This window comes from Lytechinus variegatus, chromosome 5 (assembly GCF_018143015.1).
Source record: "Lytechinus variegatus isolate NC3 chromosome 5, Lvar_3.0, whole genome shotgun sequence".
Classification (NCBI taxonomy): Eukaryota; Metazoa; Echinodermata; class Echinoidea; order Temnopleuroida; family Toxopneustidae; genus Lytechinus; species Lytechinus variegatus.
The window spans coordinates 14,667,297-14,695,178 of record NC_054744.1 but is presented as its reverse complement, the minus strand read 5'-3'; the positions used below and the strand labels follow the sequence as shown (position 1 = coordinate 14,695,178).

General features: G+C 35.9%; 1 protein-coding gene across 1 annotated transcript; it reads left to right on the top strand.

The window, feature by feature from the left end:
- The first annotated feature begins 310 nt into the window (after positions 1 to 310).
- On the top strand, positions 311 to 24,748 carry LOC121415531 (nucleolar protein 6-like). Its single transcript, XM_041608762.1, has 24 exons — positions 311 to 389; positions 3,139 to 3,354; positions 4,548 to 4,664; positions 5,234 to 5,416; positions 6,025 to 6,196; positions 6,776 to 6,895; positions 7,959 to 8,119; positions 9,251 to 9,371; positions 9,963 to 10,126; positions 10,757 to 10,872; positions 11,948 to 12,125; positions 13,095 to 13,217; positions 13,737 to 13,885; positions 14,655 to 14,898; positions 17,857 to 17,974; positions 18,486 to 18,640; positions 19,146 to 19,309; positions 20,195 to 20,347; positions 20,844 to 20,941; positions 21,373 to 21,497; positions 21,867 to 21,959; positions 22,578 to 22,769; positions 23,632 to 23,733; positions 24,300 to 24,748. The coding sequence occupies exons 2-24, from the start codon at positions 3,157 to 3,159 to the stop codon at positions 24,453 to 24,455; spliced, it is 3,402 nt and encodes a 1,133-aa protein (XP_041464696.1). The 5' UTR covers positions 311 to 389; positions 3,139 to 3,156; the 3' UTR covers positions 24,456 to 24,748.
- Positions 24,749 to 27,882: the final 3,134 nt, after the last annotated feature.

Below are 27,882 nucleotides of genomic sequence, written 5' to 3'. Positions count from 1 at the left end.
CGAGCCCCATGTTTCGAGTGAGTTAATATAGTAGGTTGCTTAAAACGTCTTGCTTTGTGTCTATCATAATTATATGTGGACTTGGGATTACTTTCCTCATGCAAGTCCTCATTCTCGCATTCTTTTGTTCCGTGCACTTAATTATCCCCATAGCTGCATTAATCAATATACACTTTTATTTTGATACCATCCCCTCAAAATTATCCCCCCCCCCCGGCCCCCTGCCAGGTTCTCGACCGGCCGCCGCAGGGGCAGAGCGTATTTTTTCTTTCTGATTTTGTTGTTCAAATGCGAATTCCGCCACAGTACATGATCAAGCAGGATAAACACACGTGTGTAATTGTGGCTCCAGACTACCTATTTGTCTGATTTTATTTCCAATATTTTCAGTAAGTATTTAAAAAAAACATGTGGTAATTTTAACATGATATTGTAAGATATATCTAGCCCCTTTGTCATCTTATGTGATATGTTCCGCGTTCAATGTTATTTCGCTATTATCGCCCAGGACCGACCGATGCCGTGTCCAATAAGTCACGACACTAGTCCCATGCATATGATTTGACGTCAGGGTGACCAGATTTCACAAAATGAAATACGGGAAATTGACATTCACATCCAGTCTAATTAAAAGAAATCAGCAAAGAAGGCTACACAATATTAGACTTGTAAAAAATTATAAAGAAATGGAAGGGAGGGTGAATGAAAAAATGAAGGAGAGAAAGAAAAGAGATGAGTTGAGAGGAAAGAAAGCAAAAATGAAGGGGGGGGGGTAAAGAAAATGAAGGAAAAGAAGAACAAATAAAACTAACACTAAGAAAGAAAGTTACCAAAAAAGGCAAAAAAAGGGACAAATATAAGAAGAAAGATTTCTGTCATTCTCTGAAATTAATAAAGAAAGGAAGGGAAGATGAATGAATGTGTGAAAGTAAGTAAAAAGGGAGAAAGAGTGAAGGAAAAATGTTTCCTTCATTTTTTTGAAAGAAAGAAGGAATAAGGAAGGGAAAGATTTAGGGGAAAATAATTAGAAGGAAAAAAAACAAAATGGAGAATGAACAAATGAAAGAGATTGAGGAAAGAATGAAGGGAGGAGAGAATGAACAAAAAGATGATAATGGAAGAGAGAAAGAATGAAAAGAAAAAGGAGAAGGAAGCAAAAAAAGTTGAAGGAAAGAAAGAATGAAGGAAGTAAAAAAAGGAAATTTAAGAGAAAGAAGGAAAGAAAGAAAAATGAACAGAGAAAGGATTAGGAAAAAAAGCTAGGAAAGATTGGAAATAAAGATAGATGGAACACTGGGGATGGAACAAAAGAGGCAAACAGGAAAGGTAGTAAGGATGAAGAAAGAAAAGGATAGACAAGAAAGAAAAATGAAAGACCTAGCACTATGTTCGGGCTGTGTGGGCTTTTACGCGGTCTCACCAGAAGAAACCAAGGAAGCACCCGGAATCAAAGTAGGAAAGATTTTTTTTTCAAAATGTCAGAAAGGAAATCTATACATACTTACAAATTTATCCAAAACTATCCTGGTCCACAAAACTATGAAATGATGCCCCAAAACTAGGGAAAATCATTAAAAAAAATCACCTGGTGTGCATCAAAAGTCGGTCGTGCAGGAAACTATGGAGAATCGTTATAGGCCCTTGTGAAAAGGCACACGAAAACAACCAAAAACCAATTTTTTTTTCATCCATTTGGTAGTGTTACCAAACTTCCGCACAGAATTTTGAAATTTTGATTAGAAAATTATGCTAGTTTATGTGAAGTTAATTCATAAATCATGAAAAATGCTTTTTCTCCTTATTTGTTGATCAATTTATTTTTTATTTTTTGCTTTATATGATAGCTCTTGGTGGGGATAAAAAATTTCTACACAGAATTTCTAAAATCATTAAATATGCTAATTTATGCATATTTTTCAAAACTCATGAAAAATGCTTCTTGTTTATTTGTTGACCGATTTTGATTTTTTTTTTGGTTCCATCTGAGAGCTACATGAGATTCACCAAGGCTCTACACAGAATTTAGAAATTTTGAATGGAAAATTATTTATGCTTGTTCATATGGAATTTATTTAGAAATCATAAAAAATACTTCTCTATTATTTCTACATGTACATCAATTTCAATTCTGTTTCCTCAATTTATATAATTCACTACAGTGTCAACTGGGCTGAAATTAAAAATTGTGTTAAATTTCTTTGCGAGATCCTGGATGAGCTCCACATCATTGATGTGCTAGTTTAGAACTGTGTTGCCAGGGGTGCAGAGTTTGGTATCTCTCCAATAAAATGTATCAAGGTTTTACATCCTACTCATACTTTGGTTTGAAGGTTTGCATGGTGGCATGTACAATTGCTGATGTGGTTTACGGTACACCATGTGGAGTGTTATAGAAGCAGTGGATAGAAGAAGAGAAGGAAGTGGATAGGCGAGAAAGTGGAGATTTGAGAATAGAGTATTCTTTCTTGAGAATAGTCCTGAAAAGGACTGTAAACCAGAAGGAATGTTGAGTGAGAACAGCTTGAGTAGTAGAGCTGATGAGGAGATGCTGGCTTGCGTCGGCGAGTAGAGATGATGAGTAGTAGAGAGACTCGACGTTTCGGACAGGTTGACTGTCCGTCTTCAGGAGTGAAGACGGACAGTCAACCTGTCCGAAACGTCGAGTCTCTCTACTACTCATCATCTCTACTCGCCGACGCAAGCCAGCATCTCCTCATCAGCTCTACTACTCAAGCTGTTCTCACTCAACATTCCTTCTGGTTTACAGTCCTTTTCAGGACTATTCTCAAGAAAGAATACTCTATTCTCAAATCTCCACTTTCTCGCCTATCCACTTCCTTCTCTTCTTCTATCCACTGCTTCTATAACACTCCACATGGTGTACCGTAAACCACATCAGCAATTACTCATACTTTGTTTCCATAATTACATGTTCAAACCAATTTATTGTTAAGAATCGTCACCCTCTGACTTTTGTATTTATTCCAATGATGCTTTTAAGTCTGACTTCTCAAGACTCAAGTCTGACTTTTATTATCTCTGTTATTCAGATGTTAATCCTCACTGGTTTACTGATGGTGATTGAAAGTCAGAAATTATTCAGACTAATTTTATGTCCATCTTCTCTCCCCCACAAAGCTTTACTGATTGTACATCATGGATAACAAAGAAGGAGAAGAAGAGTCCAATGTTGCCAATTTGAGGAAACGACTGTCTCCCGGGATGATGAACAGATTGCCTTCCAAGAAACAGAAACTAAATAAAGCTGAGCTGTATAAACCTCCCACTATGACGGAACTAGCTTCTCTAAAAGAGACAGAAATTTTGTACAACTCCAGCCTTTTCAAATTACAGGTATGAACCTTGCCAGATTTATCTATTAGCATAAAGAATGATGAGGTGATCAAAACCTTAGTTTGTCAAAGATAGATTATATTATCTAGAGTGGATATTGACCAATCAGCAATTTAAATTGTGGGCGATTCCATAAAATATGTACATCTGATCTCCTATATTAGGGACTTTCTGCCTCTAATTTCTTGTTCTTTTGACAGTCTGTAATGTTCTCAAAGGACCATGACTTGGTTGGTTTATGAAGTGAAGTATTAAAGACTTGAGAAAAATGGGAGTTGGACGTTAAAAAAGGTTGATCATTTTATGGAATTGCCCTTATATGTATGATTGTTATTCATACTCTTGATGAATTAAATTGTGCAAGTGAATTCAGTAAATGCAATGGCTCATCTGTGGGTTATATTTAAAGGGGAAGTTTACCCTGATAATAAAAATGTTTAAATATTAGCAGAAAATGTATTTTTAAAAATGTGAAGAAGGGTTTATGAAAATCCATTAAAAGATAAGAGATAATTGATTTTTGAAATTTAAATTTGTGACATCGTATGCAAATATGAAATAAAGAATTTAATTGAAATGAATTGAAAGAAGCAGCAGCTCCATGAATTCAATAAATTCCTTATTTTAATGGTGACTGAAAATATTTATCTCATATAAGTGAGTATGTAGTGATTTGTATGATGATGTAATGAATGCTCAAATAAATTCATTCTCAATTTTCTTTGAAAGTTGCATTTTATTGAAGTTATATCATATGACCAACACAAACCAAACTTTATTAATCTTTTGTGGTTTGCACCCAATTTTCACCAATATTTATGTTTTCTGCTTTTATAAAAACAAACTGCAACAAGCATGTGTAAATTGATGCTTCGTTGAACACATGTGTGTCAAATATTATTTTATTTATGGGGTGCTAAATTCATTTTTTGCTCCTTCGGTTTTCTTTGGGCATAAAATAGCCCACAGCTCTTGTTTGTGTATATTATTTTACACAAAAAATGTACTCCGACTATTTCAACAGGGGTGATTTTGTAGCCCTTTGACAAAAAAAATCATTGCAGGAGTTCTGCTTAAACCATGGCTCAAAGCCTCAAACCATGGATTAGAATACACCGTTGTGAAATCAGGCCAATAAGCGTTCAATTAGTCCCATAATTTGTCCTTCTTTCAATATCATATTTTCAAATTAGATGGATGAACTTCGCTTGGAAGTAGAGTTGAAAGAGAAGAAAAGGAAGAATTTGCTTCCAATTCTTCGGTCAATTGAAGAAACCTTGCGCAAACTTCCACCAGTGACTTTCCCAGATGTGAGTACTATTAATCTTGATATGAGGAGGCATGATAGCTGTCGATAAAGTGAGGGTATCGGATTCTAGTGACCTGTGTTTGTTTCCCATTTAGTGCACTAGTGCCTTTTGGGCAAGGCATATATCATCATATCCAGGTCCTTTGGAAAGGACCTAAATCCCTTTTATCCTCTGGTTGTTTGCATACAAGCAGTCATGCTTTCTTAGTATTCAAGTGAAAAATCACAACCCCCACCACAACCACTATATCTGAATTTCTGAGGTATTCTAACCATCACTGAGAAAGTGTGCTGATGATTAAAGAAAAAGACATTTTCTTTACAGTTTATGATTTAGGCTTGAGCAAATACATTTAATATGAAGATATACATAAGTGTCAGATGTACAGGGGTATGGTAGCAATGAGAAGCTGTTAAGTAGCTCTTTAATAATAAATTGTAATTTTCAAGTTTATTTTAGTAAGTGCTCCAGAAATGTGGATTACCATTTTGTATATTCACTGTACAATTATTGAATGTTTATAAAGAGAATCACCGAGTTGGGTCCTTTCTTTTTTGTCCGTTGAATAGGCCTCAGAACTTGATGGCTCCCTTCCCAAGAATGTTCATTTACCAATGCGCTGGAAGAAGACTCAACTCAAAGGAGAAATCAAGTTATGCAAGCCATCAGAAGTTAAGATCATCGGTAGCTATCTCCTTGGAACCTGTCTGAATGATCCTCTAACTGTTGACATGGCCATCCAGATACCAATTGTGAGTATAGTTGATGACCAGTGGGATGTTTCACATAGGCCCGTATTCTGAAGTCGGGTTTAACTTAAACTCAGGTTTAAAGTTGTGGTTTAAGTATGGCGAGCCAATTGTTACATAAATCACTAACAGTAGAGATATCATACTTCAGCTCATTTGGCTCTCAAATCATTCATAATTGTCTAGGAAGTATAAAAAGATTATTGGCTTCACCATGGATGAATCAGGAAAGAGCACAGTAAACATAAGAAACATACAACTTCATAACAAATTTGATACTTTTGGCTTCCCATACTTAAACCACATTTAAACCACAATTTATCTATGTTGACAGTGAATAAAAATAAAACAGATTTGGAAAAAAGGACATATACCAATTCTCTGTCTAGGTTTATGAGACTGCTAATAGAAAAAGCTATTAAGTTAGTGTTTGGGATCAGCATTTCCACCAAAGTCAGTCAATATAGCACTGAAAGATTATAGAGAATTTCCTTTATTTCTCTTTTTCCCCCCTACCTTTTGATAAGTTACTTTGGTAAGATTGTTCCAGAAGTGAGACTATCAGTCATATGACTGATACTGTCTGTCTTTATATCCATTTGTTTGTGTAGGAATGTCTTCAACCTAAGGATTATCTCAACTTTCGTTACCACCACAAGAGGGCACTATACTGCACATATCTTGTGAAGCATCTCAAGAAGAAAAAGGATCTTGTCAAGAGTGTGACGTACGGTTCATTTCAGGGGGATCATATGAGCCCAGTCATTCTTCTGAAATTAGTTGGTATGTCATTGCTTCTCTTTATTTCAGGAAATTCTTAAGATATTTTGTAGACTTTTCTGTATGTAACTTCATATGTGAATTACTTTTCCTGGATGACCAAGTCCTAATTTTAGTGAGAATATAATTTTGTATCTAAAATTTGTGTGACAATAACTGTTGCTGAATGTACTGCCATTTACTTCTTAAAGCCCACCAATATTTGCAGTTTGCAAAAATTTTGAGAATAAGTTTCTAAAATCAAAGTAAAGTGATATTTTATCATAGATCTAGACTAGAAAGCTACTAAAAAAGTAATTGAAAATTAAGTATATTGAAAATCAAACTTACAGAGGCTGTGGTATTGATTGTTTTGGAAAATACTTGTCTATTGATAAAATCACTTGTTTATTTTGTTGAATTATTGACTGAATAATAACAATTTTTTTACCAGAATCATGTGGCATAGGGAATAAAAGCAAACATCACAGTAATCAATGTGTATATTCTGCTTCAGTAATTTCTTTTTGGTCATCACTACACTACAACCGTCATTAATCAATAATTTACTCAGTTCTGGTTTATTTGCTCTTTTTTTCACAGGTAAGAATGTAACAGTGAGACTGATTCCATGCCTACCAGAGACTGGATTCAAAGAGACCAGATTTACTCCATCTAAGAACAACATCCGGCAGCAATGGTATCAGAAAAACTGTGAAGAAGGTACATACTGTGAGCAGTGGAATGTAGAGTTGTTGTGGCTCAGTGGATAAGTCTTTGGACTTTGAACCACAAGGTCCGGGGTTCAAATCCTACTGCAGCACTAACATCCTTGAGCAAGGCGTTTATCTACATTTGCCTCTCTCAACCCAGGTGTAGTAAATGGGTACTCGGTAGGAAGGAATTCTTTGAATGCTCGTTGCGCCCGGTCAAGGTAGCCGTGCTAAAGCCGGGGTAATAGTATGCAGCTCTTAGAAACATTTGTATTAAGCGCTATATAAATGTTGCATATTATTATTCATATTTTTTCAAAGTTTTTAACAGGTTTTATAGTTTGCAGGTGTTGAAATTTCTTTAAAATTGTTGGTGGTTGGAGACTGAATTATGAAGATTTAAGGCAGCTTTGTTTTCTGAAGTAAATTTGAACCCACCCACTTATTACACACTGTCACGAAATGGAATATATTTCAATTGCAACATTAAATTTGTTAATAAAAGTTTCAATGCCATGATGTGTGGATATTATTGTCACATTGTGCAGCCCCGAATGCTGAAATATAACCAAGGGATTTCAAAAATGCTTTAATATAAGAAATAGAGTGATTCCGATACAAAGGACACTTTGTCATCAACTTGGTATTTCATTTGATTGAATTGAATTTCATTTCAGTTGTTGTTTCTGCAACTATTCATATTCAAATTAACAAAGAAAATATGTAGTACAATACATAACAAAATATTTATCATTATTTGTTTGGCGTCACCTGTGCCTGGGAGGAACAGCGAGGAAAAGCGAACTGAATCACTGTGACCATCAAGTCCCTCCTCCCGATATAACTGATTTAAGAATGATGAAAATAAAAATGAACAAAGTTGTATCTTCTATAACATGACAATTTGATAATGTTGCAGGGGTTGCCACTGTAAGCCAAACTTGACTGTGTGGCAACCTAGGAAAAGTATTGAATATAGACATCTGTGGCAACTCTGATAGAGACTTAACATGTCACCACATAGATACATTGCTGAAATGTTGATGATAATCCTCCTGACCGTATTATTTCAGAGACATTCCTTCCCACCCCATTCTACAATTGGTCCATTCTGCGAGATATGTCCCTGGAGCGTCACCTACACCACCTGTACAACGCATCCTATGATTTCCCAGCATTCAAGGATGCCATTCTACTACTCAAGGTCTGGCTACACCAGAGAGAGCTAGACAAGGTAAGGTGCTTGGTTTCTTACTCTGGTACTTGCGCGTATACTGTTTTGTTTTAAAACTCTTAATGTTGTTTTCTAAATATTGAAACTTGTGTTTAGTTTGAAAACACTGAGATTTACTGTATGCGTATGGTGTTTGGTTTCAAAACACTTGAGCTCAAGTTGACCATAGCTTGGGGCTTCAAAACTTGTGATAAGGGAACATTCAGTGAATCAGATGCATTGCTATGCACATTTACATATTTATCTTTAATTTGATATACAATGTACTTGAAGACTCCTCAATAGAAAGTACCATGAAGGATGTCCGCCACTCTAAAGTGGTCCATTTAGCACTGATTACTATTTACTATATCATTTGATTATACTAGGTAGGTATCCTTGCTCAAAGACTTGTCAATATTAGGGCACTGATCTTCCTTCTCTTTGCAATTTTCGTTCTCTGTTCCGATGTGCTGTGTTAGGTTGAAAGATGCCTGGAGGTGTAAAGTCAATATTTTGTGGTTTCCTCCCTCAATGGTATGATGATGGTTACAAGACTGGATATGTACTGTATATCAAAGCTTTTATCATACTCTGAAGTACTTTATACTATGATGGGATATTTCAATCTTCACATAAAAAAAATGCATTATTTGATAAATGAAATTAATTTATTGAATGATATTCACAGAGCTGCAAACCAGTACATTTTTGGCGTATTTAGTACGTTTTTGCATCCAAAATACAACAGTACGTTTTTTCTTCAAAAAATACAATTTTTACAAAATCGTAATTTATTCAGAAAAATCATCTCTATTCATAAAACTTACACAAATATGGTCTTTGGATCAATGAAATTTCAGGTAACTTGTTTTTTTTTTTAATCATTTTGTTAAAACCAGGGTCAGATATACATACACAGGCTTCAATATTTTTTTTTTCGTCTGCACGAGCAGTCTGCATTTGAGCTTGCATGCAGCTTGAGCGCCATGAGGAATGCGGGTGTCATGTATTTGATTATGAAAAACATTTTTTTTTTTTTAAAATACAGGGTTTTTTATCACAGAATACAATTTTTCATTCCCAGAGGTTGGCAGGTCTGATATTGAGAATTGATATTTCTTTGTCTTATGTTTCTGATTTTGTGTGTAGACTTACGGTGGCTGCAATGGTTTCCTTCTCTCCATGCTGGTTGCTCACCTCTTAGATAATGGTCAAATAAACAAAGTCATGAGTGGACATCAGGTCATCAAGAATGTATTCCATTTCATCGGTGAGTAGTTCAGATTTAAAAACAGTAGGCAGTGACGACTGGTATCTTACAAATGTGTATCATGGTTCATATTTATTACAAAGAGTTCCTGAGTACTGTAATATATGAAGGCAGTCATTGATGGTGGTAGTGGTAGTGGTGATGATGATGATAATGACGATGATCATGATAATGATGATGATGACGATGACGATGATGATGATATTTGGTATCTGATTTTGATGAAACTTCATTTAAGCTTGTTTAATTTTTCTATTTTTATTTAAGTCATGTGTGTGTGTGTGGTGGGGGGGGGACTTTCCCTTGTAAGTATTTTCTTCATTTCTGATATTCAATTCTTCTCTCAAAACTCTCATGTTCTTTTAATCTTCCCCTCTATTTCCTACTCAATTCTACCACTTCTCTGTTTTCCTTTTTACAAGATTTTTATCTCTTTCTTGCTTTTTCTCTCTTCTCTTTCTTATGCTCTTTTCTCCTTTCTCCCTTTTCCATCCAGCTTTTTTTATCAAGCTGAGTATAAATCATCTTTCCCACATATCTTGTGAGGCAGTTCCTCATATATACTCCTTTTTCAATTTTACCATCGTTTAGCCACGACTGACTGGTCATCTAAGGGTATCACCATGTGCAAGAGCAATCCATCGCAAACATTACCCGGGCTTGAAGAATTCCATCAGCATTTCCCTGTTGTCTTTGTAGATCCGTCGGGATACCTCAATCTGTGTGCCAACATGACTAGAACCACTTATGAACATGTGAGTAATCTCTCATTCTACATCAGGTAGTGAGAATCAGGACTTGGGATCGTTGGCAAACATTATTATCAGGAAACTTCTTATTAAGTTAATTGTCTAAAAACAGTTGCCTTGGGAATGAATAGTTGTGAAGTCACTCTTCTGATATCAACTTCAAGATCCACAAAGAATGAAAACTGGCAGGTTTCTCATTGATAAGAATATTTTTACTTCAAAGAATAATGAATCATTGACCTGTATTCTGAAGTCAGGTTTAACTTAGACCATGGTTTAACTGAGCTTAAATTATGGGAAGCCAAAAGTTTCAACATTTTTATTAAGTTGTATGTTTCTTATTTTTACTTTGCTCTTGCCTGAGTCATATATAGTGAAGACATTCATCTATTTATACTTCCTAGACAATTATGAATGGTTTGAGAGCCAAATGAGCTGAAATGTGATATCTCTACTGTTAGTGGTTTGTGTAACAACTGGCTATCCTACTTAAACCACAACTTTAAACCTGAGTTTAAGTTAAACCTGACATCAGAATACAGGCCATTGTGTTTGTAGTATCACTGTAGTATAGGGGAAATTAATTTGCTTATGTTATTGTATTTTGATATCATGGAATAATTTCCCTTTCACCAGCTCAAACATGAAGCAAAGTTGGGTCTAGGCTTTCTAGATGACAAGAGAATAGATGGTTTCCAGTGTCTCTTCATGACTTCAGTTCCTTTCATCAGGAAATTTGATCACCTCTTTACGTGAGTATATACTCTTAGACAACAAAACATTGTCAATTCCGCTTTAGGGATTACCTGTCTGTAAAGATCACAAAATTTGGGTTTATTTGAATATTTCATTTATATGTGGTGTGTGTTTTTGGAAGTTCTTGCTAATACGACCATATTCTTTTGAGATCAAAGCATTTGTTGAACCTGTCCACAAAGAGCAGCACTTCTATTCTTGTATCTCTTGACTGGCCTTTCTTTATAGGATCTACTGTATCTCAAAGAAATTTAATGTTCAATAAGATACCAAATATTACTGTTAAAATTATCTTTCTTACTGCATTCTATCTTTGTATACCATTTAGGTGTGCATGTACTGTGAAATAAGGACAGTGATATCAATTGATAGATGATCTAGTCATTGATAATTTTTCATCCATTTATGGTCTAGTCATTGAAAAAATATTCAAAGATTTAAGATGAATCAGACATCTTGACATGCACTTCTGAACATGAAATGGGCAATCTTGGGCAATCACCATACAAGGAAACCAAATATTTGTTGTGTGTGAAATGTGCAGTAGTAAAACTTTGATATTTTTATTCCTCCAGCCACTGTAGATGGTCTGAAAGCATTGTTTATCTAGTTGTCTGTCTCGTATTCTTGCTATGATTTTGATAATTGTTTAAGAAATCAACCTGACCTTGGGGGTGTTTCATAAAGCTGTTCGTACGTTAAGAGCGACTTAAAAGAACACTTGTGATCTTTTCTTACATGCTAAACCATCGCCAATTACCGGGGTAACGTTTTGGTGTGTACCATTTACCACCAGAAAGGATCACCAGTCGTTCTTAAAGTCACTCTTAACTTACAAACAACTGTATGAAACACCCACCTGACTAGGTGCTCGATCATTCAAGTTATTCTTTCCTACAGGGTACCCATTTACTATATTTATTCAGGGGCATAAGTGCTAAGGCAGGTATTGAATCTATAATGCTTGAACCAAAATGCTTAAAGGCAGGTGCTTTAAACCACTTCACCTGCTAGATCTCTACCATTTCATTTTATTAACCTCCCAACAAATTATGTCCATTTACACATCAGTATTACCAGGTTGAAGCAGTTGAAAATCTCTGTGAAGAGATTTGCTCTTGAGAGTCAGTTAATGGACAGGGGAGACAACTATCCCCCCGTGGTGCTACCCAAGATAGAGGAGATCCTCAGGCAAGCTCTAGGAGACAGGATAAAGCTGCTAGCATCTGGTCTGTCTCTTCCTGCTGAGGTAACCATTCCTTGAATTAAGATTTTTTTCTGGGCTGGTAACACAAATGCATGCAATCAATCACAAAATGACAATGACCAATCAAGTAGACTGTTATATTCACATATTGTATAGCATACAACTATCAACTAATCAGAATCATTGTGTGAAATTTGTATTGATCCTAAATCAGATTAAAATACTTCACACTCACCAATGTTTCTTGTAAACATGCCTATAGATGATTACTCAATACAGCAATCACACAAAATTATGAGAATTGGAATACATTGTAGATAATTTTTTGAGTAATATTATCTACACCTGTTGTTACTTTATTTATTCTATCAAATACTGTCACATCAATTTTCATAACTAGCTCAAATTATTGATTAATAAATTGTCATATGAATTCTGATTGAATTTGTAAAAACCTTCATCTGTAGTAACTCTTTCCCGTACACTTCTTAATTGACTGTTTTTGTTATCTACAATTTCTTATTGTTTTGTTATAATCAAATTGCTTTAACTTTTTAATCAATAGATAAATAACACTGTAAGCTGTAAGGTTGCATGTATTTCTAGGCCCTGCTTTGTTACTAGTGACAAGTTGTCACATGGTGGGAACTGTAGGAAAGTCCTTGGTCTTGATTGGCAGGAAAGTTTGTTTACTATGATAACTGATAAGCTATCATTTATGAGAGCCTTAATAAAATAATTTCAATGTCAAGTTTGTGTTACATTGATACCTTGATACCTTCTCTTTATTGTGGAGACCAGCAAGTAGCATGGGGAAGTCTAGTTGATCAGTCTTTACCATTCGTATGTCTTGATGTCACCCGACTTTAAACCCTCTTTGTATTATACCAGAGAAATGAATTTTAATAAGTTATCAAAGTGTTATTCTCTGCAATCTCTCTTGTATCATGAAAAGGTTGACTATTTGAAAGGTTAAGGTTTGATGGCCTGTGGTTGTTTTCTCCTCTTTAGTGGCCTGTCAATTCTCCACCCCCTACGATGGAAGAGCAAGGATCTTTGACCTTTGGCCTCCTACTCAATAGTGGTCTATCATCTAGCGTCCTTGACAAAGGTCCAGCTGCCAACACGGCCGAGGTGAGGAAGAACATATTTTTGTTGTCATTTAGATTTAGTGTAGAATGAGAATATATAAGGATTCTGATGCTCAATTTGTGTGTGTGTGTGTTACTGTAATGAAGTGAACCTTGCAAACAAATGACCACCTACCTTATGTCCAGTCAGTAGATATAAGGTTTCTGTTGCTCTATTTGTGTGTGTGTGTGTGTGTGTGTACTGTAATGAAGTGAACCTTGCAAACAAATGACCACCTACCTTATGTCCAGTCAGTAGATATAAGGTTTCTGTTGCTCTATTTGTGTGTGTGTGTGTGTGTGTACTGTAATGAAGTGAACCTTGCAAACAAATGACCACCTACCTTATGTCCAGTCAGTAGATATAAGGTTTCTGTTGCTCTATTTGTGTGTGTGTTACTGTAATGTAGTGAACCTTGCAAACAAATGACCACATTCCTTATGTCCAGTCAGTAGATATAAAGCTGATACAGGGTTCATCTTTAATCTGACTTATATTCTGTTCATTTTGTTGTTGTTAAAGGCTAAGGAATTCAGTGATTTCTGGGGCAAGAAGTCAGAATTACGACGCTTTCAAGATGGGTCTATATGTGAGGCAGTGGTGTGGCCTGGAACAAGTATTTCTGAGAAGAGACTAGTTTGTAGTCATATTGTCAAACACATTCTGCACCTGTAAGTATACAGATGTTTTTATAATTGTGCCAATCCCAATATCCCCTTCATTAAGTATTTATTTGCGTATGGTAAGCTTATGATTCAACACGTGATTCATATTTATACCTTCTTATTTCATGATTTATTCCTACTGATGTTTGATGGGTTTTTTTTCCAAATCATGTTTTTGTTCACATTCTTTAATAATTTTTGTGTACTTTCATTCTCTTTTTCATTCCAATTTGATCTATTACAATTTTATAGTCAAATGAATTATCGTACATGCAAATAACATCTATAATGATGTATTCATATAAATAAGCCAGGGTAGTTATTCAATTTTTTTCTAACAAAATTACTCAGAAATATTTGGAACCATGAGAAATAAATGTTATTACATTCTCAAATGCATTGCTGCTTCCCCCTTCCCATTTCACAAGTACAATATTGTACAAATGTTCACTTCTTACTAGGCCAGGGGCCTGTTGCAGGAAAAGTTGTGTTTAAATGGAAGTAAAAATATCAAGCACAATTCCCAAATACAGGTGCTTCATTGGCTAAAAATCAAGTTGCTTGAGATTATTATAGATGCGTTTGATCGCAACTCTTTCTGCAACGGGCCCCAGAGCTGCAAATTCAATCACAACCAAAATCATTAACAACTTTCAAATCTGCTGAAGAGATGGACTATCTGGGAATATTATTGGCTTGCACATGTAACCTGTTAAACTTCTCTTCTTAAGAATCGGCAATACAGCCGTGAAATCATTTTTCATGTCTCATCCAGCCATGCAGGCATCAAACCACAAGCAATCACATACACTGCGAGCCAACTAGATGCTATCCTCCAGCAGCCCTTGCTACACCCCTCTACCGGTGATGTGGAACCGGCCTCTGGTACAGGGGAGGAGGAACTACTGGAGATCAGTGCAGCTTACACCAAACTGAGCAGGCATCTAAGAGAACTCAAGGACCTTCCTCTTATGATCAGCTCCGTTCAAGGAACCTCACCGGCTATTCGACACACGGAGGTGAGAAGGAAGACAATGGATGGGAATAAATGATGTGTGATGTGGACAGTGATGAAAGTGATGATGATCGTGATGGTGGTGATGATTGCGACGATGATGATCGTGATGGTGGTGATGATGGTGAAGATGATGATGATGGTAATGATGATTATGATGATGATGATGACAGGCGCGCCGGAACACTTTCAGTTTTGGGGGGGCAAAATCCCGAAGGGGGCACAATATTTTTGACAGATTGAGATACCGAAGCGATCAAGCGGGAGAGGGGGTTGGACCCCCCCCCCCCCCCCCCCGTGAGGACTCTGTGTAAAAATGGAGTATAAAAGTTGCGTTTTTAAGAGAATTCAAAAATAAATTTCTTGAGAACTAAACATAAAATTCACTACGAAGACTATACTCAGAATTTATGAGAACCTATGAAATCTACGCGCAAAACGATCGCTTCGGAATGTGGTTTTCGTGTCTGATCAATTAAATTACGTAATACGCTTATATTGACTCAAAATTACATTTTTTCATGCAATATCCTTTCAGAAATATTTATTTGTGTACATTTACATACACAGACGACGCGAGAGAGCACAATTATCGTAAGTTTCAAGCAGTGTATTAAGCAGAAGAAGCGTAACAACAAATACAAAATACATTCTAATTAATGTCTTTTCAAATTCAAAATGTCATACTATTCTGACGTGGCAGACGTCGATAAGCACTTAAATCCCCATTCTATGCAAATCATTTCTGACCTCAGCATTGGAGATAGACCCTGATTATCCATGCATAGGCAAAACGTTTCATATTTTGTAACTGGAGGAAAAAGAAATATGACCTGTTTAATTATTGTCTAACAATTTAAAACTTTTCTGAAAATTTAAAACATTACTCGATTTATGTGTTTCCTTTGGCATGTTTTGTATGACTGGGAAGCACTTTTGGATGACCCCTTCAAAATCTTCTTTTTTCTTTACATATTTTCAGGGGAAAATGTGACCATAACTAGGAAATGATGAATATCAAATTCCAGGAAATATTCATTTGTAAATAATCATGAATTAACAAACTACGGCAGTTCATAATGTACATTATGTAACATTGTTTAGAAGAAAACAATTACATTCCAGTAGCGGATGTGGTTGACGGTACACCATGTGGAGTTTTCAAAAAAGTGGATAGAGGAAGAAGTGAAATTAATAGGAGGAAATGGACAGTTGATAGTCAAGTAATTTTTTGTTCAAATGAGCGTAGTCTTGATAAAGACAGTAAACCAGAAAAGGTTGAAGAGGTTTGATTAGTTGATAGATGAGTACTCCTGCTCTGCACTCCATTCGCCGACTCAAGCTAGCATCTTCTCATTTATCCAATAACTACTCAAGCCTCTAAACTATATACTCAAGCCTCTAAACTTTTCGGTTTACAGCCATTTTCAGATTCCATATGTTGCTCGAGTAACTATCGTTCACGCGCGTTGGTGATATCGGGTCCGGTCTGAGCGTTTCTGGGCGGCCGCGAGTTTGTTAGCCGACACAGCCCGGAGGGGCCACTTACATTGACGAGTGGATACCATGCGCGACCAAAAAAACACGTAAAAAGGATGTCTTTTTCACGATAGGGCACGTTACGTACGTAACGTGATAAGGGTGTCAAAAACACAAAAATAATGAAAAAAGGGTATCTATTTCGCTAGGAAAATTACGTGTTTAGGGTCGAATTTGCGGGGATGATAAAACAAAATTCATATGTTTTATAAAGGATGTCCTTTGCCCCAACACTTCGTGTTTAGAGTCCGATTTGCGCGAGGTGTAGAAGATGGGGTCGTACTAAACAAAATAAGGTAAAGCCGACGACCGAAGGACCCGTAACAATAAAACATTCCTGTACTTGTTTAGGGGTTCATTTCAAGGAGTATTTGCCAAGAGTATATCGTTTTGTTGCCAATACTTGTTAAGGGTAGGGTTTCACACGCCAATACTTGTTAAGGGGTGCATTTTCAGAATATGGAAATTACGTGTTTAGGGTGCTTTTCGAGACCCCATGGTCGCGCATGGTATCCACTTGTGAATGGAAGTGGCCCCCCCGGGCGACACAGCCAGCATGCATTGGTGAACCACTTTCAATTTGCCATTCGGTTTTAGTCTGAAATGTATTCATTAAAAGGTTAAACGTTATCACACTGTAATAAGATGGAAAAGGGGCTTATCAAAGGTATGTTTCACAGAGGGACATGTTCGTCAAAAGACGCAAGGCTCACTATGATATGTAATTGCCCCGTCAGGGGCGATATTTTTTCATTTTTGACAATGAAAATGACAATTCTTAGGCAGAAAAGTGCCTTCATCCTTTACTTTTGTCCTTAAATGATATAATTTTTCTACTTTTAGGGGGGCACATTGGGGGGGCAAAATCTTGTTTTGCCCCCCAAAAATTTTCTTTGGGGGGGCAAGTGCCCCCCCTGCCCCCCGCTTCCGGCGCCCTTGGATGATGATGATCGTGATGGTAATGATGATTATGATGATGATGATCGTGATGGTAATGATGATGATGATGATGATGATGATGATGATTGCGACGATGATGACGACAACCAAGATGATGGATAACAGTGATGGTTATGGTAATGATTATGACGATGATGATTATGGTTATGATAATGATGAAGGTAATGGTGGTGGTGGTGATGAAGAGGAGGAGGATGGTGATAGTGATGGTGACAAAGGTGATGGAAAATTAATATGATTATGAAGGTGTTGATCATGATTAAAAAAATAAGAGGGAAGCTGACTGGGCGAGAAGCTGAATTTATGGTTTAATGCATAAGTTCGGAATGCTAAATAGTAATTGATTCATCAGCACAAAATAAATTACAAAGAACCAGCTACATCTTAACTCCTTGATCCTAGATATGTTACTATACCCAGTACCTATTAAATAGACCTGTATGATCTTCCTCTCCTTTATCAGGTCTACCCACCTTGTGCAGGATGGCCATCAGACAGACTAAGGACGGCTACAAAATCGGTACCGGTCAAAATACCCTCATATGACAAACAATGTCCAACATGGATACCAGCTCTCAGAGGTACTAGTAGATCTTTAGCTCTTCACTTCAGTTGTACAGTCTAGTTGTATGCATGTTTTCACTAATTGCCTCTGTTTCTTGCAGAAAGATTTGCATTCAAGTTACGCAAGTGGAAGAATTTACATTTCCATATGTCCGCTTTTGATTGTTTTAAAATTAAGTTGCATTTGATTTTCAGAATTGAGTTCGCTTTCTGCTACAGGTTTGGTTTTGCAGTTATCATGATGTGCATGTATGATGATTTGTTTGTAAGGTGCATCTGTCATTAATATAGTTTATACAGTGTATTGCATTGATAATTGTTGTATCTTGGATGTCGTAATAAGGTATTTGTTGCTATTATGATTATGTTTGCTATGATACATATATCATTGCCATGACTGTTAATATGAATGAGCCTTATTCACACATCCAAATCATATGTGTGGTTGCACAAAGCTTTTCAATTAATGATATGGCAGGAATATTATGACTGATTATATCATCTTTGCTTGTTATTTTTGAACCACAGTGGTTTGCCACTTAGAGAGTAGTGGCAGGTGGCCTGATGACCTGGAAGCGATTCATCACATCAAAACAGCTTTCCATCTCAAGATGGCTGACATGCTTGGCAAGCAGTGCCAGCTGGTTACCATGGCAACTGCTAACCATATCCTTGTGATTGTGGTAAGGGTAGTGACATTATTTAATAAAGGCTGTGAAAGTATACCATTACTTATACATGTAACCCCCCCCCCAAAAAAAACGACATCAACAACACACAAAACATAACAAACCTGGTAGTAATTCCCAAACTATTGCAGAGATCTTATAAATTCAAATCGTATATGTCTTACCTTTCGGAAGTAATGAGTTAATTTTGGATCCTTTTTGTTATTCTAGTGCTTTGCAGCACACATAATTTCCTAATGCGTTATAGTCATCCTTTGACAATCACTTTGAAAAAAACAGTGCCATTTCATGACGAAGTATATCTATTGTCATGAATATGAGGACACCAATATTAAATACATTGATATATCAGGGGAAAAAATTGTCAAAAATTTGACACTCTATATTCCAGTCATTCATGAAGTCATATAACTTTATTAACAATATCATGAAAAAGCACCCTCATTGTCAATACATTGCATAATCTACCAACCAATTCCATTCTATTTTGTGTCCTTAGGACGGGTTTGTGTTCCAGGTAGCAGTGGCTCACAGGAGAGAGATTGTACTCCTCAAGGAGGTGGTTACTAAGGAAGGACTTAGCATGCTCAGAGATAATGAAAGGTCAAAGTTCATGGAGAAAGAGACTGAACACCTACCCCATCTCACCAGTTTACTTCATGGGTAAATATAGCATGTGTATTTTCAAATTATGAGATGAGGAGTAACTGATTCACAAAGGGAACCTTCATTAATTTGATGTCATTATTCTTATTTGTTTGCTTTGGAAGATTACATTTTACCACTTTCTGACCAGGTGTTGAATGGGTACTTGGTCAAATGAAGCCATTGTTATGCACATAGACCCATATTCTAAAGTCAGGTTTAACTTAAACCATGGTCTAACTCTCTGTGTTAAAAGTATGGGAAGCCAAAAGTGTCAAAATTTTTATTAAGTTGTATGTTTCTTATATTTACTGTGCTCCTTCCTGATTCTTCAATGGTGAAAATAATCATCTATTAGTACTTCCTAGACAATTATGAATGATTTGAGAGCCAAATGAGCTGGAATATGATATCTCTACTCTTAGTGATTTATGTAACAATTGGCTGTCCATACTTAAACCACAACTTTAAACCTGAGTTTAACTTAAACCCGACTTCAGAATATGGGCCTTAGTCATTTGAGCTTCTTGTAGGAATTCTCTCTAGGGAGCGAGCAAAGCCCCTAGGACCTTCATCATTTGAAAAAATATATGTACCTTTACTTATGAAAGAACATTTTCATCATTTTCGTTGGTTATTACAGATTAAACTTTGTCTTTGCATACAAAATCAAGAAAAATTGGGGTAATTACTTCATGAGGCTTTCACAAAGTTATGTTGGTGCAGGCTTTTTTAACTGCCAAATATTGTGACAGCCTCTGGTCAATCAGAGCACTCACCCTCTTCAAAAACCATAATGCAACATGGTAAGTAAACATCTTACAAGGTAATTGCTTAATGACTTTGATCATTTAAAAAAGAAATTTTGAACATATATATATTTTTTGTTCTTGTTGCCACTAGTGTTCACCAGCATCACAGTGCCTTCGGTCCGACGGTCCGTCTTGCCAAACGATGGATAGCGTCGCATCTCTTATCTGATCACATGACCTCAGAGTGCATCGAACTCCTGGTAGCCTACCTCTTCTTGCATCCAGAACCATTCACATCCCCTGTGTAAGTATCCAGGGTACAGTTGCTTATTTCATATTAACCTGTTGACTACTTAATTATGTGATTCCCATAAGCTTTGCATGGGGATCACTCGGATCCAGCAGACAATGGGTTAAAGCAATATATATATATATATTTTTTTTTAAATCCATAATTTTTGTTCCAAATAGACATGATATGAAATACTCCGAAAATTTGCTTTGCCCAATTGATCGTGGGCCCGGCAGCCACTGTGCAGCACCAGATCGACGAGGCTCTATCCCTTTAATCGTTGAACGCCAAACAGGGTAGCAGCAACTCCTATCTTTTAACGTCTTTTGATCTGAAGCGGCCGGGGTTTGAACCCCGACCTCCCAGTTGTGAGACGGATGCTCTACCAACTGAGCCAATACACCGGTGATATTTGCAAGATATATGCATTTAAATCTCTGGTTCATGTACTATATATGCTATACATCTCACATTCAGATATTTTCATGACTTGTTTCCCTATGTGCAGGTCACCACAAACAGGTTTCTTACATTTCTTGAATCTTGTTTGTCAGCATGACTGGCAGACCACACCTCTTATCATCAACTTCAACAATGATCTCAAAGGTAGGTCACATCCATTCATTAAATATCGGTAGAAAGATTGAGGGAGAAGGGTAAATCTACCGGCATATGATGAAATGATTTGGTTGTTATGATTATTTTATGGACAATATTTCATTTTTTTATGAGGATTAAAAAGTAACAGTAATGGAAATTATGATGATGATGGTGGTGGTGGTGGTGATGATGATGGTGATGATGATGGTGATGTTGATGATGATGGTGATGTTATGTCCAGCTGCCAAGTGAATGTTTAGTCAAGTTTCTTGCTTCTTCATGGTAGACTGGCATTACAATGTATAATATAATTTGACATCGCAAGCTTGTGTAAGAGGGTGGTACCAAATTCGGGGACTAGCATGGATCGCAATAAATGTATATCAAGCACAATTTCTTTATGGTTTTATAAATATTTTTGTTATGTTTTATTACAGCTTCAGATTATGAAGAGATTTGTCAACAGTTCACCAATAATCGATCTCATCTTCCTGTGATGTTCCTGGCCACACCCACTGATAGACAGACATCTTTATGGACACAAGATAAACCAACACCAATGGTATAAATCAAATATTCTCATGAAAAGATTATTCATTTCAGAACCTCCAAATGAGTTATCATACCTCAGTTGTATAGTAGTAGTTTTTAGATCATTATTATTGTGAAAATTTAAGTTTTGTTTTACTGCCTCCTCTTTAACCATTGTTAGAAAGTAGTCCAACTTAAATAAACTCTGATATATCAAAACTAAAATGTGAATTATTCATTTTAAGTTCAAGATGTTTAGATAAAAATAAAGTAGCATCCATGATCCAAGAAAGTAGAACCAATATAATAATTGGAGGCAAAACATTTTTTTTCAGGTGCTACCATGTTCACATAGCCTATTTGTTTTTAGCAAAGCTTTTCTTGAATGCATTTTATCCAGATTTTCCAAAGACTTGTTGAGCTTGCCCGGGAATCATTCAAAGTCTTACATGAGCAGCTTACTGAGCCATCCACACCCGATATTGATTTCAAGGTAACAATCGCTATACCAGGTTTCTTCCCTTTCATGTTTGTCTTGGAATGTTAAAGATAAGCTTGATCCTAATCCTCCCCTTCCTAATCCATCAGCTCATGGGATAAAAATTACCCCCTGCATACAAGTATATATTATGATTGTTGCTCAAGAACCATACATTGTAACACGTCAGAAGGAAAGATTTTCTTTCAAAGCTTGCACATTTGGTACCGAGTACCATAAATCAGAAAAGAGGGTCACGGCAGATTGTTCTTTGCATATCTCCTTAAAACACTGTAAATGTATTCTCAAATGTAAAAAAAAATTACAAATATCTTCAACAGCCACTAAAAAAGAAATTAATATATTTTACTTGTATGATTGGTTGTGATCCTTCTTTCGGAATTTCCTACCAATGAATTTGCATTCTCTTTCAAAGATATTAGTAGTGTTGCTAATGATAATATGCATGTAGTGTACCATAATTGACTTCAATTGTGTAGGGCTACCAATTTCTATAGGCCTATATATATATATATATATATATATATATATATATATATATAGTAATATTTGTTTTTGTAAAAATAAGAAAAAAAAGGAAATTATTATAGTTTTCATATTTAATCTTGACAGCAAATCTTCCGACCTCCGCTTGACCCCTATGACGTGGTCATCCATCTACGAGCCCAGCTTCTTCCCAGGAGGCACCAGGCAGTGGATTCTGACTCGACAGAAAGTTCATTCACCCTCAAACCTACCCTTGATGCCAAGCACATACCAGTGGTGAACTTTGACCCTGTGCAGTGTTACCTCAATGAACTTAGAGTGAGTCATAAGCTGAGATCATTACAGCATGATCATGATGCAATTTTCATTTTAGTGTCCATCAGTGCTTTATTTAATGTGAACATTGAACGTGTTAATTGTTACACTGATAAATTTTGTGTTTATATTTATTAATGTTTATTTGTATTTATATGTTTATTTATATTTAAATGTATTTATTTATGTACTTATTTACATGTATGTATTTGTCCTTTTTACCCAGGCTAGTCTGTTCAGGGATTAAAACACTATTCTCGATTAGGGCCCTGCACAATATACATAGAACAATCATAAGAATATTCTATAAAGAAACATATGAAATCGACATTAGTACATTACAATACAATTACATAGATTTCGTTCAAGGCACTTTTAAGCCTACAGACATTATTTTTAGTCATGTTCAGACTAAAGTTCAACACAAAAAGTCACTGATATAATCATTTTTACAATAATTTTACAGGAAATATAACATAACCCAAAGATGTAAACCATGTGTTATCCCTTTAATAAAACAAAATATGAAGCATTTGGTCTTATTTATCATACAGTGGGACGTAGTATATCCTAAAAATTCATGAATAATCTAATTATGTCCTAAACCTTGTTCTATCTTATTTTGTAAAAGAGTTGGGCACAAAAAATGAATTCTGAGAACAAGCCCATGTGGATAAAGAAATCTTTCAAATAAGACTTTTCAAAATATGCACTTTAAGCTCATGGGGAAAAAATCTTTTTCAGGTATGAGTCAATCTCTGTGATATTCATTGAGAGGATTTTCGTAACCAACATTCAGATTTGTGGACAAATGTATTTTTATTAATATTTTGTTGTGATTAATGTTTGTTTTCCATAACTCCAGGAAGCCTTTGAGGACGTAGCCTTGTTCTTCCATGATACATACGGAGGTGATCTCATTGCGGTAGTATGGAATAGACCTGCATTTAAACCACAACCTTTCAAGGTGATAAATGTATGAATATCATAAAATGGAGGATAACAAAAGTAAACCTACTTATCTAAGTTAGCCTCTTCAAAAAATCTCATTCAATAAAGTACTAATTTTTTTTTGCATTCCATGACCTTAACATCCAGATAAATAAGGCTTTACAGTTTACTGTCACCTTGGCCTGACGTCAGCTTACTGTCAAGAGATGGCCTCTGTCATATCGGCTTTTGTGAGAGGAATTGATAATCAGGATGAATCAATTTATTCAGGCTAATGTTAGCCTTCATACCAGTTTACTTCTGTACTTTGTGTATTAAGTTTGATTATAATAAAGTTAGTAAGAATATGTTGTACAATGGAAGTTGATCGATTTTGTACAGTATTTTATCCCTACCTCGCACGATCAAAAGAAACTTTGGCTTACAGTTTATCACTTCATATTCCAATCGTTTGTTAATTGTAAAATCAATTGTAGTTTTACAAACAGCTTTATGACACCGACCCCCTCCCCCAGTGCTATTGAACCTTAATGTCTTTTTCTCACCATTTCTCGTAATTTTCCAAACATTTTGCAATGTCAGCCTCTTCAAGCCCAAGCCAAGATACCCTCGTCATCATCGTCGTCAAAGACGCCCCAAGTCATCCCCAACATAGAGGGCATCCTACAAGATTTCCAAACCATGGGACGAGGACTTGTGTCAACCATCGAGGTCCGCACCGAAAACTGGAACATTTGATTACTTCAGTCGCCTTGCAACTCCCCTTGATTCTTCCTCCTCTTAATTAATGTCTTCCTAATTATATAATATTGTGTCTTTCCTCAATCAGTGTTTGTCTGGGGGGAGAGTATTTAGTGGTTTTATTCATGGACATGTCCTCTTCCCTTAGAGATCTTATGAGATCTAAAGGCTCTGTCACCTGTGTTGCGATAAACCATGTGAGATTGTTGGATGTGTGTATATGAAGCGAATTGAAAATGAAGAGGAAAAGTCCATCCCAAAATAGTCTAAGTCATATTTTTCTGGTTTATTCATTGGTTTTTGTTTTTTGGGGGGGGGAGGCAAGACAAATCTGAACCTGTTTTGTTCTGGCGAGGGAAAGTCAAGGTTTGTGTTTCAGAAGCAAAACTTGAGAAAAGTTAATGAATTAGTTGATTTCTTTTAAAAATCAGGCATGTAATGAGTCAGCATATTTGAATGTATTTTTTTTTTCTCACTTTCACCAACCCTGCCTACATTGTACTCATATCAGCTATATAATCCTGTAAACAAGTTTGCTTATTCTGAAGTACATGAATATTTGTCAAACATATGATTTATGAATCATTAATTTTATTCTGCTCTTGGAAGTACAGGAAAATTCGAGGGAATTAGGAAAATGTGGAAATAAACCAACCATTTATCAGTGCATCTTTCAGTGCATTCATTTGAATCAGTACAATATGTAGAAATGTGCCATGTGGGAGCAAACCTTGACAGTAGCCATATTGATTATACAGGAAGGATGTTGATCAGAAACACTCAAGGGTGGACCACGTTGTGAAAAGAGGAAATTATTTAAAGATGCAAAAGGATCATATGTCAATGAATATTACACATGAATGATTGATGATCAGGATGATGATTATGATCATGATGAGGATGATATCATGATCATTTTGAGGAGGATGGTTGTGATTTTGATGAGGATGATGATGAGTATGATGATGATGATAAGGATGATGGTCATGGTCATGATGAGGATAATGATCATGATGAGGATTAGATCACGACTATGATGAGGATGATCACGATTATGATGAGGATGATGATCGGGTCATGATGAAGATAATCACAAGGATGATGAGGATAATGATGATGTGGATGGTGATCAAGACCATGATTAAGATAACTATCATATGGAATATTATGCTTAATTTTCCCTGATTCCATTAGGTGCATTTGAAACCTTTAAATTCAAAGATTAGTATTAAGTAAGTACAAAATAGTTGTGTGCCATCACTACCCTCCAAGAAAGAGAAAGAAGGTAACTGATATATATTATGAAATTGAATTAATATTTATCACAAAATTATTTTACAAGTGGAATTTATCACCGTACATTTCTATAATCATGTACTTGTTGTGTATGAATGTTTGATTCATTCCTACCAACTTCTCTCTATCATCTCACATGACTTGGTTGTATTTAAAGGTTTTCTCTCTTTTGTAGTTATAGTCATGTGATAAGATGTACCAAACTCATCAATTCATTTGAATGAATAATGTGTTTGTATGTACTTTAACAATATATATGAAGACTTCAGTCAGTGACATGATGTTATATTTCAAAATATAAATAAAGAAGAAGTAACATGAAATACTTGAACTTACTTGTGCATTTGTTGTTGCTTTATTCCTTTATGATTATGATTTAGATTTTGTAATGCTCATTTAATTTTGTTCTGGGGATTGATTGATTGATTGGTTGGTTGATTTTTGTTTATTGATTGATATGTTTATCAATTTTTTGATAAGTTGGTTGATCAATTGGCTGGTTTGGTTGAATGATTGGTTCATTGACCAATTGATTAATTGATAGATTGATGGATAGATAGATGGGTGGGTTGGTTGACGGACGGATGATGGATGAATGGATTCATGGATGGATGGAAGGTATGGATAATATAAATGGAAACCTGAGAAGGGAAAGAGGTAAAAAAAAATATTACGTACGAAGAAAATTTGACTTATGAGCTTCATATACTATCTAGTGGTTCCTCAATGTTGACTCAACTAGAATCTTAATATATGACAGTGATTAGACATTTTACTCGCTATATATAGAGAAAGAATTTTGTTCAAGATTAACTTTCTCCTCGGCTGATATTTTTTATCATCATCTTTCGTCACATTCACCCCGTATCCGTACTTCCCATCTCACACTTCATATCCTAAATTAACTCTCTCATATCACATTGAACTGCGTTCATTTCTTTCATTTAACCAATTCAGGAAGCGGTCTGTCATACGGTGGTCTGACATCAGAACACGGACCTACTCTGGGGACTAAGTGCCAAGTGCCTCGCTGTTCGCCTCTGTTGATCTTAAAGGGATGTCCCAGGCCGAATTTTTTTTATATCTAAATAAATCAATGTAAAATTCACAGAGCAAAATGCTGAAAATTTCATCAAAATCTTATGACAAGTAGCGAAGTTATTGAATTCTAAAGTTGAGCAATATAATGTTTAAACAGTTATATGCACGTTGTCATAAATATTCATTAGGTGGGCTGATGGTGTTACATCCCCACTTTCCTTTTTCTTATGTTATTACATGAAGCCATAATTGTTTGTTTTTTTCCATACATGTATGAACGATATATCTCCCTTGTAATGAGATAGGTTGCAGCAATGAATATGTAATGCACTTAATCAGTTGTCATTCCATTAGTTATGGTTCATGAAGGAAAACATTTGAATGAACCTAATTTCATATAATAAAATACAAAAGAAACAAGTAGAGATGTGACATCATCGGTTTGCTCATTAAATATTCATGAAGACATGCTTAGAACTGTATCACCGGACTTATGCAACTCTTTAAACTGCCATAACTCCGCTATTTGTCATCAGATTTTGATGAAATTTTCAGCATTTTGCTCTGAATTTTACTCTAGTTAATAGATATATTTTTTTCAGCCCGGAGTATCCCTTTAATTGCTATCCGACGAGCCCTGTGTGACTAGTCTGTAGGCACAGACCCTCATTGGAACTTTGATCAGCAAGTGTGCCTCCCTCCACGCAAAGACTAGCACATACAAAACTTGCTGTTCCTTCGCGAGAGAGCCTTCAGTACACAAGGCATGAGTAGGCTGCACATTCAGACCCTTAACTCGAGTGAATGGTTTGCCAGGCAGACTACTGTGTGACTGCTAAATACGTCATGCTGAAATAAACAGTTTAACGTCGAAAAAAAAATACGGGTGGGGTGCAAGTGACAAGTTTTGACGAACGTAATGCAAACGAATATAAGGTGGAAAGGGAGTTGCGAACCTCGTCCAGTTTGGGTGAAGGGTATATTTTTCTCTTAGTTTATGATATGAATATGATAAACCTTGTTATCATGGCATAAATATCAGGATGAATCATGTAATAGACAGTGTGTGCCCCTACTACTTTAACCA

Coding starts and splice junctions, on each gene's coding strand:
- LOC121415531 (XM_041608762.1), top strand. CDS start 3,157: ATGGATAACAAAGAAGGAGAAGAAGAGTCCAATGTTGCCAATTTGAGG. Junction 6,896..7,958: donor TCAGAAAAACTGTGAAGAAG/GTACATACTGTG, acceptor GTATTATTTCAG/AGACATTCCTTCCCACCCCA. Junction 18,641..19,145: donor ACCATATCCTTGTGATTGTG/GTAAGGGTAGTG, acceptor TTGTGTCCTTAG/GACGGGTTTGTGTTCCAGGT.